The sequence below is a fragment of the Chiloscyllium plagiosum genome, unplaced genomic scaffold (assembly GCF_037043375.1).
Source record: "Chiloscyllium plagiosum isolate Xiang-an unplaced genomic scaffold, Cpla_swu_hap1 HiC_scaffold_31, whole genome shotgun sequence".
Lineage (NCBI taxonomy): Eukaryota > Metazoa > Chordata > Chondrichthyes > Orectolobiformes > Hemiscylliidae > Chiloscyllium > Chiloscyllium plagiosum.
The window spans coordinates 51,884-64,604 of NW_028270169.1; the positions used below are offsets into that span (position 1 = coordinate 51,884).

Genomic DNA, 12,721 nt, shown 5'->3' on the forward strand with positions numbered 1-12,721 from the left:
ACACTGCCAAGAATCCTATCCTTAATTCTGTACTCAGCTTTCAAATTCGACCTTCCAAAATGCATCACCTCGCATTTATCCAGGTTGAACTCCATCTGCCACCTCTCAGCCCATCTCTGCATCCTGTCAATGTCCCGCTGCAGCCTACAACAGCCCTCTATACTGTCAACGACACCTCCAACCTTTGTGTCGTCTGCAAACTTGCTGACCCATTCTTCAATCCCCCCATCCAAGTCATTAATAAAAATTACAAACAGTAGAGGCCCAAGGACAGAGCCCTGTGGAACACCACTCACCACTGACTTCCAGGCAGAATATTTTCCTTCTATTACCACTCGCTGTCTTCTGTTGGCCAGCCAATTCTGTATCCAGACAGCTAAGTTCCCCTGTATCCCATTCCTCCTGACCTTCTGAATGAGCCTACCATAGGGAACCATATCAAATGCCTTGCTGAAGTCCATATACACCACATCCACAGCTTGATCCCCATCAACTTTTCTAGTCACATCCTCAAAGAACTCGATAAGGTTTGTGAGGCATGACCTGCCCCTCACAAAGCCTTGTTGACTCAACCCTCTCCTCCCTGACCTATCACCTTCATCCCCTCCCCCACTCACCTATTGTACTCTATGCTACTTTCTCCCCACCCCCACCCTCCTCTAGCTTATCTCTCCACGCTTCAGGCTCTCCGCCTTTATTCCTGATGAAGGGCTTTTGCCCGAAACGTCGATTTCGCTGCTCCTTGGATGCTGCCTGAACTGCTGTGCTCTTCCAGCACCACTAATCCAGAATCTGCATTTAATCAAGCCATGCTCTTCCAGATGGTCATAAATCCTATCCCTCAGAATCCTTTCTAACACTTTGCAGACGACAGACGTGAGACTTACTGGTCTGTAATTGCCTGGGATTTCCCTATTTCCTTTCTAGAAGTGAGGAATTACATTTGTCTCTCTCTCGTCCTCAGAGTAGTGAACTAGAGAACACTACTCTGTTCGTCCTCAGGGACGACTCCAGTGGAGAGAGAGGATGGAAAAATCTTCGCAAGTGGCGAAGCAATTGCATTTCTCGTTTCCCAAAGCAGCTGAGGACAAATCTGGTCCGGGCCTGGCGACTTGTCAATCTTAATGTTTGACAAAATTTTCAGCACATCAGCTTCCTCTATCTCTATCCATTCCAGCTTGCACACCTGCTCTTCAAAGGTTTCATTCACTACAAAGTTTGTTTCTTTCGTAAAGACAGAAGCAAAAAACTCATTTAGGGCTTCCCCTACCTCCTCAGACTCCACACACAAGCTCCCTATGCTATCCCTGATCAGCCCTACTCTTTCTTTGACCATTCTCTTATTCCTCACATAAGTGTAAAATGCCTTTGTGTTTTCCCTAATCCGTTCTGCCAAGCCTTTCTTGTGCCCCCTCCTGGCTCTCCTCAGACCATTTTTGAGCTCCTTCCTCGCCTGCCTGTAATCCTCTAGAGCTGAGCTTGACCCTAGCCTCCTCTACCTTATGTAAGCTACCTTCTTCCTTTTGACGAGAAGCTCCACCGTTCTCTTTATCCAAGGTTCCTTTATCTTACCCCTTCTTGCCTGTCTCAGAGGGACATATTTACTCATCACTCGCAACAACTGTTCCTTAAGCAGTCTCCACATGTCTATAGTGCCTTTATCATGGAACAATTGCTCCCAGTCCATGCTTCCTAACTCATGTCTAATCACATCATAGTTTCCTCTTCCCAATTAAATATCCTCCCATTTTGCCTAATCCTCTCCTTCTCCATAGCTATGTAGAATGTGAGACAGTTGTGGTCACTATCACCAAAATGCTCTCCCACCACAAGATCTCATACCTGCCCCGGCTCGTTTCCGAGCACCAAGTCTAGAATGGCCTCTCCCCTCGTCGGCCTGTCAACGTACTGAGTTAGGAAACCCTCCTGAACACACCTTACAAAACAGCTCCATTCAAATCTTCTGCTCGAAGGAGGTTCCAATCAATATTGGGAAAGTTAAAGTTACGCATTACAACAACCCTACTACGTCCACACTTTTCCAAAGTCTGCCGACCTATGCTTTCTTCAATCTCCCTGCTGCTATTAGGGGACCTGTAGTAAACCCTTAATGAGGTGACTGCTTCCTTGCTGTTCCTAATTTCCACCCATACTGACTCGGTAGGCAGATCATCCTCGACAATGGAAGCTTATGTAGCTGTGATATTCTCTCTGACTAGTAGTGCTACACCCTCTCCTCTTTGTCCCCCATCCCTATTGTTTTTAAATGCTCTAAACCCTGGAACATCCAGCAACCATTCCTGCCCCTGAGAAACCCATGTCTCTGTTATGGCCACAACATCATAGCACCAGGTACTGATCCATGCTCTAAGTTCATCACTTTTATTCCTGATACTCCTTGCGTTAAAGCAAACGCACTTTAACTGATCCCTTGGTTCCTTCCCAGGAAAATCCTTCCCACTAGCTGGTCTACCTTTTGCTATTGCCACATCTGCATCAACTCTCACCTCCGGTATACAGCTCAGGTTCCCACCCCCTGCCATAGTTTAAACCCTCTTGAACTACTCAAGCAAACTTCCACCCAGGACATTGGTCCCCTTCCAGTTCAGATGCAACCCGTCCTTTTTGTACAGGTCCCACCTTCCCCAGAAGGCATCCCAATTATCTACATATCTGAAGCCCTCCCTCCTACACCAGCTGCGCAGCCACGTGTTAAGCTGCGCCCGCTCGCCTGTTCCTCGCCTCGCTATCTCGTGGCACCGGTAGTAAACTAGAGAACACTACTCTGTTCGTCCTGCTTTGCAGCTTCCATCCTAACTCCCTGAAATCACTTTTTATATCCTCAATCCTTTTTCTGGCTATATCATTGGTGCCAATATGTAACACGATTTCTGGCTGTTTGCCCTCCCCCTTTAGAACCTTATACACCCGATCGGAGACGTCCCGGACCCTGGCACCAGGGAGGCAACATACCTTCCGGGAATCCCGATCCTGACCACAAAATCTCCTGTCGATTCCCCTAACTATTGAGTCCCCTACCACGAGTACTTTTCTATTCTGCCCCCTTCCCTTCTTTGCCACAGTGTCAGGCTCAGTGCCAGGGAACTGACTACCATGGCTTTCCTCTGGTAGGTCATCCCCCCCAGCAGTATCCAAAACTTGTTCAAAGATGCTATGACACACTTCTGGAACAGGTGGTATTTGAACCTGGTTTCTCTCGCTCCGAGGCAGGGACAGTGCCACTTCATCACTTGTACATCAGGGTATTTGTTCTAAACTCAACCATCTTTAACAGCTTAATTAATGACCATCCCTCTATCATAAGGTCAGAAGTGGGAATGTTCACTGTTCATTGCATAATGCTCAGCACAATTCATGACTTGTCAGATACTGAAACAATATCCAAACACTGCAAGATCTGAACAATATCCAGGTTGGGCTGACACATGGCAATCATGCCACACAAATACCAAGCAAGGACCATCTCTAACAAGAGACAATCTAACCATCATTCCCTGACATTCAATGGCATTACCATTGCTGAATCCTTCACTGTCAACATGTTCAATAGGATCCTCCACATGGACTGCTGGACAATTGTATATGAATAGGAAAGGTTTGGAGGGATATGGGCCAGGTGCTGGCAGGTGGGACTAGATTGGGTTGGGATATCTGGTCGGCATGGAAGGGTTGGGCTGAAGGATCTGTTTCCATCTCTATGACTCTATACTGGATTCCTGTATAATAATGTCTAGTACACTCTCAACTTGTACAACACTGCGCAATATATTCAGTACTGGATAGCTTTCCCATAGCATCTTCCACAATCCCAATACTAGATAAATGTCCCAGAGTAGCCAGCACATTCAGTACTGGATGCTAAATTCTGTGATAAAAATGAAATGAGGAAACAGAAATTAGGTATTTACAACAAAGAAAGATTCTGGTGTTTTACATCAGAAACTAATTCAAATTTTACCTGTTTTAAATTGTTGACTGGCAACCGTGCTGTTAGATCAATGTCTTGTTTTGCTGCTGTGAGTTCACACTGAAAATACCAACATTCACATTCATGCATGTCACAGTCCTATGAAAGATCAAAATATAAATGGAATTCATAAAGGACAAATCCATAGAAACAATTCTGCTGTTGCCAGCTCTTCAACAGGAGACTTTTTGTTTGTTAATTCTTGGATCACTCCACAACCCTGGGGCACCACTTGGCCTGATGCAGCCACGGCCTCCACTGTGGCACAGCTAAGCATAAGAGATGTGGCCTCTCATTGCTTGGCAGCTCGAAGCAGGAAAGATTTCAGCTCCAGGATCTTGATTCCAGGCTCACCGATGGACTCACCACAACCTGATTAGCTTGTGCTTTCCAGAATCTCCAAACTGTTACAATGGACAAGGAGGTCATTAAATCCACAATGCCTGCATCAGCTGCTTGAGCATTTTAATTTGGTGCCAATCTCCTGCCTTTTCCCAATAACCCTGCGAGTTTATATTTTATTTAAATAATCATCCAATACTCTTTTGAATGCCTCAAATGAATCTGTTTCCACCACATTATGTGAAAAAGATTTTCTCATTTTGCATTTTCCTTTTTTGCAAAAGATTTAAAATTGTGCCCTCCGTTCTCGATTCATTTACAACTGATTTCTCCGTATCCACTCATGATTTTGAAAACTTGCATAAAAATTGGCAGGACTTCCTGAGAAGAGGAAACTTTATTGCTGGAACAGCACAGCAGGTCAGGCAGCATCCAGGGAACAGGAGATTCGACGTTTCTGGCACAGGCATCAAAAATTTCTTCATTCCTGAAGAAGGGCCTGTGCCCGAAACGTCGAATCTCCTGTTCCCTGGATGCTGCCTGACCTGCTGTGCTGTTCCAGCAATAAAGTTTCAACTTTGATCTCCAGCATCTGCAGACCTCACTTCTTCCTGAGAAGAGGCAATGGGGATTTCTCATTTTGACCCTGATGCCTCAACAAGATCCACGTATAAAAATGGAGGATATAGTATGAACTACATTTAAACGAAAGTTAGAAATAAAGAAAGCCGTGATTTATCTCACACATTTTATGATACCAGAATGTCGTGCCATGGTTTACTAAGGAAGTTGAACCTCTTGTCAAAAAGACGAAGAAGCCTTATGTCAGGATGAGATGTGAAGGATCAGTTAGGGTGCTTGAGAGTTACAAGTTAGCCAGGAAAGACCGAAAGAGAGAGCTAAGAAGAGCCAGGAGGGAACATGAGAAGTCATTGGCGGATTGGATCAATGAAAACCCTAAAGCTTTCTATAGATATATCAGGAATTAAAGAATGGCAAGAGTAAGATTAGGGCCAAACAAAGATAGTAGTGGGATGTTGTGAGTGGAGTCAGAGGAGATGGGGAAGCACAAAATGAATATTTTTCTTCAGTATTGAAACTGGAAAATGTTGTCAAGGAGAATGCTGAGATATAGGCTGCTAGACTAGATGGGATTGAGGTTCACAAGAAAGTGGTGTTAGCAATTCTGGAAAGTGTGAAAATAGGTAAGTTCCCTGGGTTGGATGGGAGGAGATTGCCGAGCCTATGGCTTTGATCTTTATATTCTCATTGTCTACAGGAATATTGCCAGAAGACTGGAGGATAGCAAGTGTTGTCCACTTGTTCAAGAAGAGGAGTACAGACAACTCTGGTAATCATAGACCAGTCAGCCTTACTTTGGTTGTGGGTGACGTGTTGGAAAAGGCTATAAGAGATATGATTTATAACCATCTAGAAAGAAATAAGTTGATTAGGGATAGTCAACACGGTTTTGCAAAGGGTAGGTTGCACCTCACAAACTTTATTGAGTTCTTTGAGAGGGTGACCAAACAGGTGGATGAGGGAAAAGCCATTGATGTGGTGTATATGGATTTCAGTAAGGCATTTGATAAGGTTCCCCAAGGTAGGCTAATGCACAAAACACAGAAGCATGGGATTGACGGTGATTTAGCAGTTTGCATCAGAAATTGGCGAGCTGAAAGAAGACAGATGATGGTAGATGATGGGTTGATGGTCATTCTGGAGTTCAGTTACTAGTGGTGTACTGCAAGGATCTATTTTGGGGCCATTGCTGTTTGTCATTTTTATATGACCTGGATGAGGGCATAGAGAGATGGGTTAGTAAATTTGTGGATGACATTAAGGTTGGTAGAGTTGTGGATAGTAGGTTTCAGAGAGACATAGATAAATTGCACAGCTGGGCTGAGAGGTGGCAATAGTTTAATGTGAAAAAGTGTGAGCTGATTCACTTTGGAAGGAGTAACAGGAATGCAGAGTACTGGGTTAATGGTAAGATTCTTGAAAGTGTAGATGAGCACAGAGATCTCGGTGTCTAGATATATAGATTCTTGAAAGTTGCTACCCAAGTTGATAGGGTGGTTAAGAAGACAAATTGTGTGTTAGCTTTTATTGATAGAAGGATTAAGTTTTGGAACAATGAGATCATGCTGCAGCTGTACAAAGTCTGGTGTGGCCACATTTGGAGTATTGTTTACAGTTCTGGTCAACGCATTATAGGAAGGTCGTGGAAGTTTTGGAAAGGGTTCAGAGGTGATTTACTAGAATGTTGCCTAATATGGAAGGAAGGTCTTTTGAGGAAAGGCTGAGGGACTGGAAGCTGTTTTTGCTAGAGAGAAGAAGATTGAGAGGTGACTTGATGACGACATATAAGATAATCAGACAGTTAGATTGGTGGGGGGTACAATGAGAGCCTTTTTCCTCAGATGGTGATGGCTAGCACAAGGAAACTTTGCTTTAATTTGAGGGGTGATAGATATAGGACAGATGTCAGAGGTAGTTTCTTTACTCAGAGAATAGTAGGGGTGTGGAATGCACTACTTAGTAGTAGATGCGCCAACTTTAAGAGCATTTAAATGGTCATTGGATAGACATATGGATGAAAATGGAATAGTGTGAGTTAGATGGCCTTCAGATTGGTTTCACAGGTCGGGGCAATATTGAGGGCCAAAGTGCCTGTATTGCGCTGTAATGTTCTACTTTCTATGTCTATGTTCTAATGCCCCTAGTGCTTTACAGTGAATAAAATATCTTTGAAGTGTAGTCAATTTTGCAGAAGACTTGATTAATTAGATTCCCTACAGTATGGAAACAGGCCTTTCGGCCCAACAAGTCCACACTAACCTTCCGAAGAGTAACCCATCCAAACGCATTTGCCCACCCTATAATTACCCATGACTAATGCACTAACATTACAGGCAATTTAGCATGAGAAGGACCTTGTCATTTGTGAGGACAGCATGAAACATGCTGACATGTTCGAACATCTTGATGCTAAGAAGGAAGATGTGCTGAAAATTTTGAAAAACATGAGGAAAAATAAGTCCCTGGCACCATATAGGATATAACCAAGGTTACTACAGGAATCAAAGGAAGAGATTGCTGTGCCTTTGGTGATGATCTTTGCATCTTCAATGTCCACTGGAGTAGTGCAAGATGATTGGAAAGTGGTAAATGTTATTGCCTTATTCAAGAAAGGAAATGGGGATAATCCTGGGAACTTCAGAGGAGTAAGTCTAATGTCTGTAAAGTACTGGAGAGGGTTCTGACAGGCAGGATTTATGATTATTTGGAAAAGCATAGCTTGATTAGAGATAGTCAGCATGGCTTTGTGAGGGGCCTCACAAGCCTTACTGAATTATTTGAGGATGTGACAAAACACATTGATGAAGGTAGATCAGTCGATGTGGTGTATATGGATTTTAGCAAAGCGTTTGATAAGGTTCCCCACAGTAGGCTCATTCAGGAAGTAAGGAGGCATGGAATATAGGGACATTTGGCTGTCTGGATACAGAATTGGCTGGCACATAGAAGTCAGAAGGTGGTAGTAGATGAAAAGTATTCAGCCTGGAGCTCGGTGACCAGTGGAAGAATAAACAGGTAAACAGATTATGGAAAGATGTAGAGGCAACACGGTGGTGGTGATGTGACCAACATTGACTGGGATACACTGAGTGTCAGAGGTCTGGATGGGGCAGAATTTGTAAGAAGCATCCAGGAGAAGGGGCCATATTGGACCTGGTATTGAGGAATGAGCCAGGCCAGGTGGTAGCCGTTGCAGTGGAGGGATTTCTTTGGGAATTGTGACCACAATTCTGTAAGTTTTAGAATACTTGTAGATAAAGATGAGAGTGGTCCGAAGGGAAGAATACTAAACTGGGCCAAGACCAATTGTATCAAAATTAGGCAGGAGCTGGGAAATGTGGATTAGACACAGCTATTTGCAAGGAAGTCCACATTTGATATGTGGGTGGTTCTCAAAGATGGGTTAAAAATAATGCAGGATAGCATGTCCTGTTGAAAGCAAAGAATAGGAAAGGCAAGATTCGTGAACCACAGATGACAGGAGAAATCATACAACTAGCCAAGAGGAAAAGGAAAGTGTACATAAGGTCCAGGCAGCTAGAACAAAACGGGTCTTGGAGGAATATCGGGGGAATAGGACCAGTCTTAAACGAGGAACCAAGCGGACTAAAAGGGGTCATGAAATAGCTTTAGCGAGCAGAATTAAGGAGAACCCCAAAGCCTTTTATTTTTATATAAGAAGCGAGCGGGAAACTAGAGAAAGGATTGGTCCACTAAACGATAAGGATGGAAGGTTGTGTGTTGAACCTGAGAAAATGGGTGAGATTCTCAATGATTACTTTGCATCAATGTTCACTGAGGAGAGGGACATTATGAATGTTGAGATTAGTGGTGGAAGTTTGATGACTCTGGATCACATTGACATTAGTAGGGAAGATATGTTGGGTAGGCTAGAGGTTATTAAGGTGGACAGATACCCAGGACCAGTTGGAATCTATCCCAGGTTGCTGAGGGAGACGAGAGAGGAAATAGCTGGGGCCCTGACAGATATCTTTGCAGCATCGTTAAACGCAGGTGAAGTGCCAAAGGACTGGAGGGTTGCTAATGTTGTCCTCTTGTACAAGAAGGGTAGTAGGAATATTCCAGGTTCTATAGACCAGTGAGCCTGATGTTAGTGGTGGGAAAGTTGCTGGAGAAGGTACTGAGGGATAGAATCTACTTATATTTGGAAAAGAATGGGTTTTTCAGTGATAGGCAACATAGTTTTGTGGGAGAGATCGTGCCTTACCAACTTAATAGAGTTCTTTGAGGTAGTGACCAAGTTGATAGATGAAGGTAGGGCTGTGGATGCCAATACATGAACTTTATTAAGGTGCTTGGTAAGGTTCCCCATGGTAAACTAATGGAGAAAGTGAAGTCACATGGTGTGCAAGGTGTTCTAGCTAGGTGGATAAAGAGCTGGTTGAGCAACAGGAGACAGAAATTAGTAGTTGAAGGGAGTTTCTTGAAATGGAGAAAGGTGACAGGGATCAGTGCTGGGGCCACATAAATGATCTGGAAGAGGGCACCATTGGTATGATCAGCAAGTTTGCAGATGACACGAAGATTGGTGGAGTAGCAGAAAGCATAAGGGACTATCAAAGAATATAGGAGAATATAGATAGACTGGACAGTTGGGTGGAGAAGTGGCAGATGGAGTTTAATCCAGGCAAATGTGAGGTGATGTATTTTGGCAAGTCTAATTCTGGAATGAATTATACAGTAAACCGAAGAGCTTTGAGAAAAGTTGATGAGCAGAGAGATCTGGGAGTTCAGGTCCATTGTACCCTGAAGGTTGCTGCACAGGTGGATAGAGTAGTCAATAAGGCATATGGTATGCTTGCCTTCATCAGACAGGGTATTGAGTATCAGAGTTGGCAGGTCATGTTAAAATTGTACAAGACATTGGTTCGGCTGGATTTAGAATACTGTGAACAGTTCTGGTCGTCACATTACCAAAAGGATGTGGACACTTTGGAGAGGGTGCAGAGAAGGTTTACGAGGATGTTGCCTAGTATGGAAGGTGCTAGCTACGAGGATAGATTGAGTAGGTTAGGATTGTTTTCATTAGAAAAAAGGAGATTGAGGGGGGACCCGATTGAGGTCTACAAAGTCATGAAGGGTATAGACAGGGTAGATAGAGATAAGCTTTTGCCCAGGGTGAAGGATCCAATAACGAGAGGTCATGCTTTCAAGGTGAGAGGTGAAAAGTTTAAGCGGGATGCATGAAGCAAGTACTTTACATGGAGGGTGGTGGGTGCCTGGAACGTGTTTGCTATCAGAGGTAGTAGAGGCAGGCACGATAGATTCATTTAAGATGCGTCTGGACAAATGCATGAGTAGGTGGGGAGCAGAGGGATCCAGATGCTTAGGAATTGGGCGATAGGTTTAGACAGTGGATTTGGATCGACTCAGGCTTGGAGAGCTGAAGGACCTGTTCCTGGGCTGTAAATTTTCTTTGTTCTTTGTTCAGTGGTGTTCACATGGGACCTCTGCTCTTTGTGACCTTTATAAGTGACTTGGATAAGGAAGTGGAAGGGTGGGTTAGTAAGTTTGCCAATCACACAAGATTGGTGGTGTTGTGGATAGTGTGCAGGGCTGTTGGAGATCGCAATGGGACATTGACAGGATGCAGAGCTGGGCTGAGAAGTGGCAGATGGAGTTCAAACTGGAAAAGTGTGAAGATTCATTTTGGAAGGTCGAATTTGAATGCAGATTCCAGGGTTAAAGGCAGGATGCTTGACAGTATGGAGGAACAGAGGGATCTTGCAATCCATGTCCATAGATCCCTCAAAGTTGCCACCCAAGTTGATAGGCATGTGATGTGTTGGCTGTTATTAGTAGGGGGATTGAGTTTAAGAACCGCAAGGTCATGTTGCAGCTCAATAAAGCCCTGATTAAACCACAGTTGGAATATTGTGCACATTCTAGGAAGGATGTGGAGCTTTAGAGAGGGTGCAGAGAAGATTTACCAGGATGCTACCTGGACTGGAGGGCATGTTTTATGAAGTAAGGTTAAGGGAGCTAGGGCTTTTCTCATTGGAACGGAGAAGGATGAGAGATGTCTTGGTAGAGGTGTACAAGATGATGATAGGCATAAATAGAGTGGAGACCAAAGAATTTTTCCAAGGGTGGAAAAGGCTATCATGAGGGGGCATAATTTTAAGGTGATTGGAGGAAAGTTTAGTTGAGATGTCAGAGGTAGGTTCTTTACACAGTGTGTGGTGGGTGCATGGAATGTACTGCCAGCAGTGATAGCAGAGTTAAACACATTAGGACATTTAAGTGGCTCTTGAATGATAGTAAAATGTATGATATGTAGGCTAGTTTTATCTTAGAATAGGATAAAAGGTCGGCACAATATCGAGGGGGTGAAGGGCTTGGACTATGTTGTACTGTTCTATGTTCTATATTCTTACCTGTCCACTGGCTCATACCCCAGTGTTGTTGCACACATTCATTTTAAACAATGGAAATCACTGCTAACTTTGCTAGGAGTGCAGACTGGAAATTTATCCCATAGTGTTCCCACAATATGGCAGCTGTGGATCAGAAACCCATTTTACAGCAGCACAATTTTCCAATCCATTCAAAGCAATGGATCATGAAAATGCTTGGGTGTGAAACTAGATGCACTCCAAATTTGCTCCATTCCTATCAGACAGGTTAAATTAGAACAACCTCTGAAATCAGCATTTCATTAGGCTTCTGCACATTTCCTGCTTTCAGGAGGGCATTTTACGTGTAGATTTACTCCTCTAGAAAAGAGTCAGAGTTTGTTACAGACTAATTATAAATTTGTTATGGTGTCTTTGGCAGAAGTCATTGTGAAGTTCTGTACACAGGAGTTCCAGCATCTCAGCATGATATGGCTATTGGATCTTCGCAAGATGCTGATACTGTCAACATTATTCTATTTGGTTGAAGATAGAATATAACAATTTAGAAAATAATTCAAAGGTACCCATTGATCTTTTATTTTCTGTTCTGGCTGTTGTTTGAAGATTTTCTGTGTTTTCAAACAATGTTTCAAAGATTCCTGGGGAAAGAATAATCCATTTAGTTTCAGATTTCCTACCTTGTCTGACATCAGTCAATAAAATCAAGAATGGAGTCTTTGTACATCCTCATTCAACCATTACCATCAAGCAAGTGGACCAACCTGGTTCAATGAGAAGTTGAAAGGCTAGCACCAAGTAAATTTTATTATGAAATGCAGATCTGGTGAAGATACTATTCAGCCTAATTAGGAAAGTTAGTGGAATGCGATTATTTACATCATGGAAATTGAATACAAAATTAGGGAGGCAATGCTTCAGTTATACAGGGCTCTGGTGAGACTGTATCTGGACCTTATTTAATTCAATGCACTACAGATAATTCAGAGAATGTTTACTACACTAAAACCAGAAATGGGTAACTTGTTCTATGATGTTTAGTTTAGGAGAGTGAGAGATGACTTGGTGATGGTGAGAAGGGCACTATTTGTGAGATCTTTTGTATATGTCTAGATTGTCTGCACCACCACACGCTGCCCTCGAAGTGGCTGCGGGGGTGTAGAGCCTGTCACACATGCACTTCTGAAATGTGCCTTTGCAAAGGTGTCTGGAGAGAGATGCAGTGTTTTTGTCGAGGTTTGTCCCGAGCAATTCCGTGACACATGAGTCTGTGTGCTCTATGGGCTGTTTCCTGGGATGCACACCAAGACAGACATCAAATATGCCTGGAGGACCATCAACTCAGTGAAAAATACTCTTTAATCTGCCCAAAACATGTTGGTTTTCCAGAACAGGAAATTTACCTTGACTGAGTGTTTCAGACTGGCACATT

The 12,721-nt window shown here is 43.4% G+C and overlaps 1 protein-coding gene across 3 annotated transcripts in view; it reads right to left on the reverse strand.

Annotated features, from left to right (window-relative positions):
* Positions 1-12,721, reverse strand: part of LOC122561888 (integrin alpha-E-like) — a 397,374-nt gene that overhangs the window by 33,185 nt on the left and 351,468 nt on the right. For 2 of the 3 annotated variants that reach the window (XM_043714220.2, XM_043714221.2), the window contains 2 exons: positions 11,856-11,930; positions 3,980-4,087 (listed from right to left, as the gene is read on the reverse strand). In XM_043714220.2, the coding sequence (XP_043570155.2) occupies positions 3,980-4,087; positions 11,856-11,930 (183 nt within the window). Of the gene's footprint in view, positions 1-3,979; positions 4,088-11,854; positions 11,931-12,721 lie in introns of those variants that run through there. The other variant, XR_006315137.2, reaches the window with a different exon arrangement.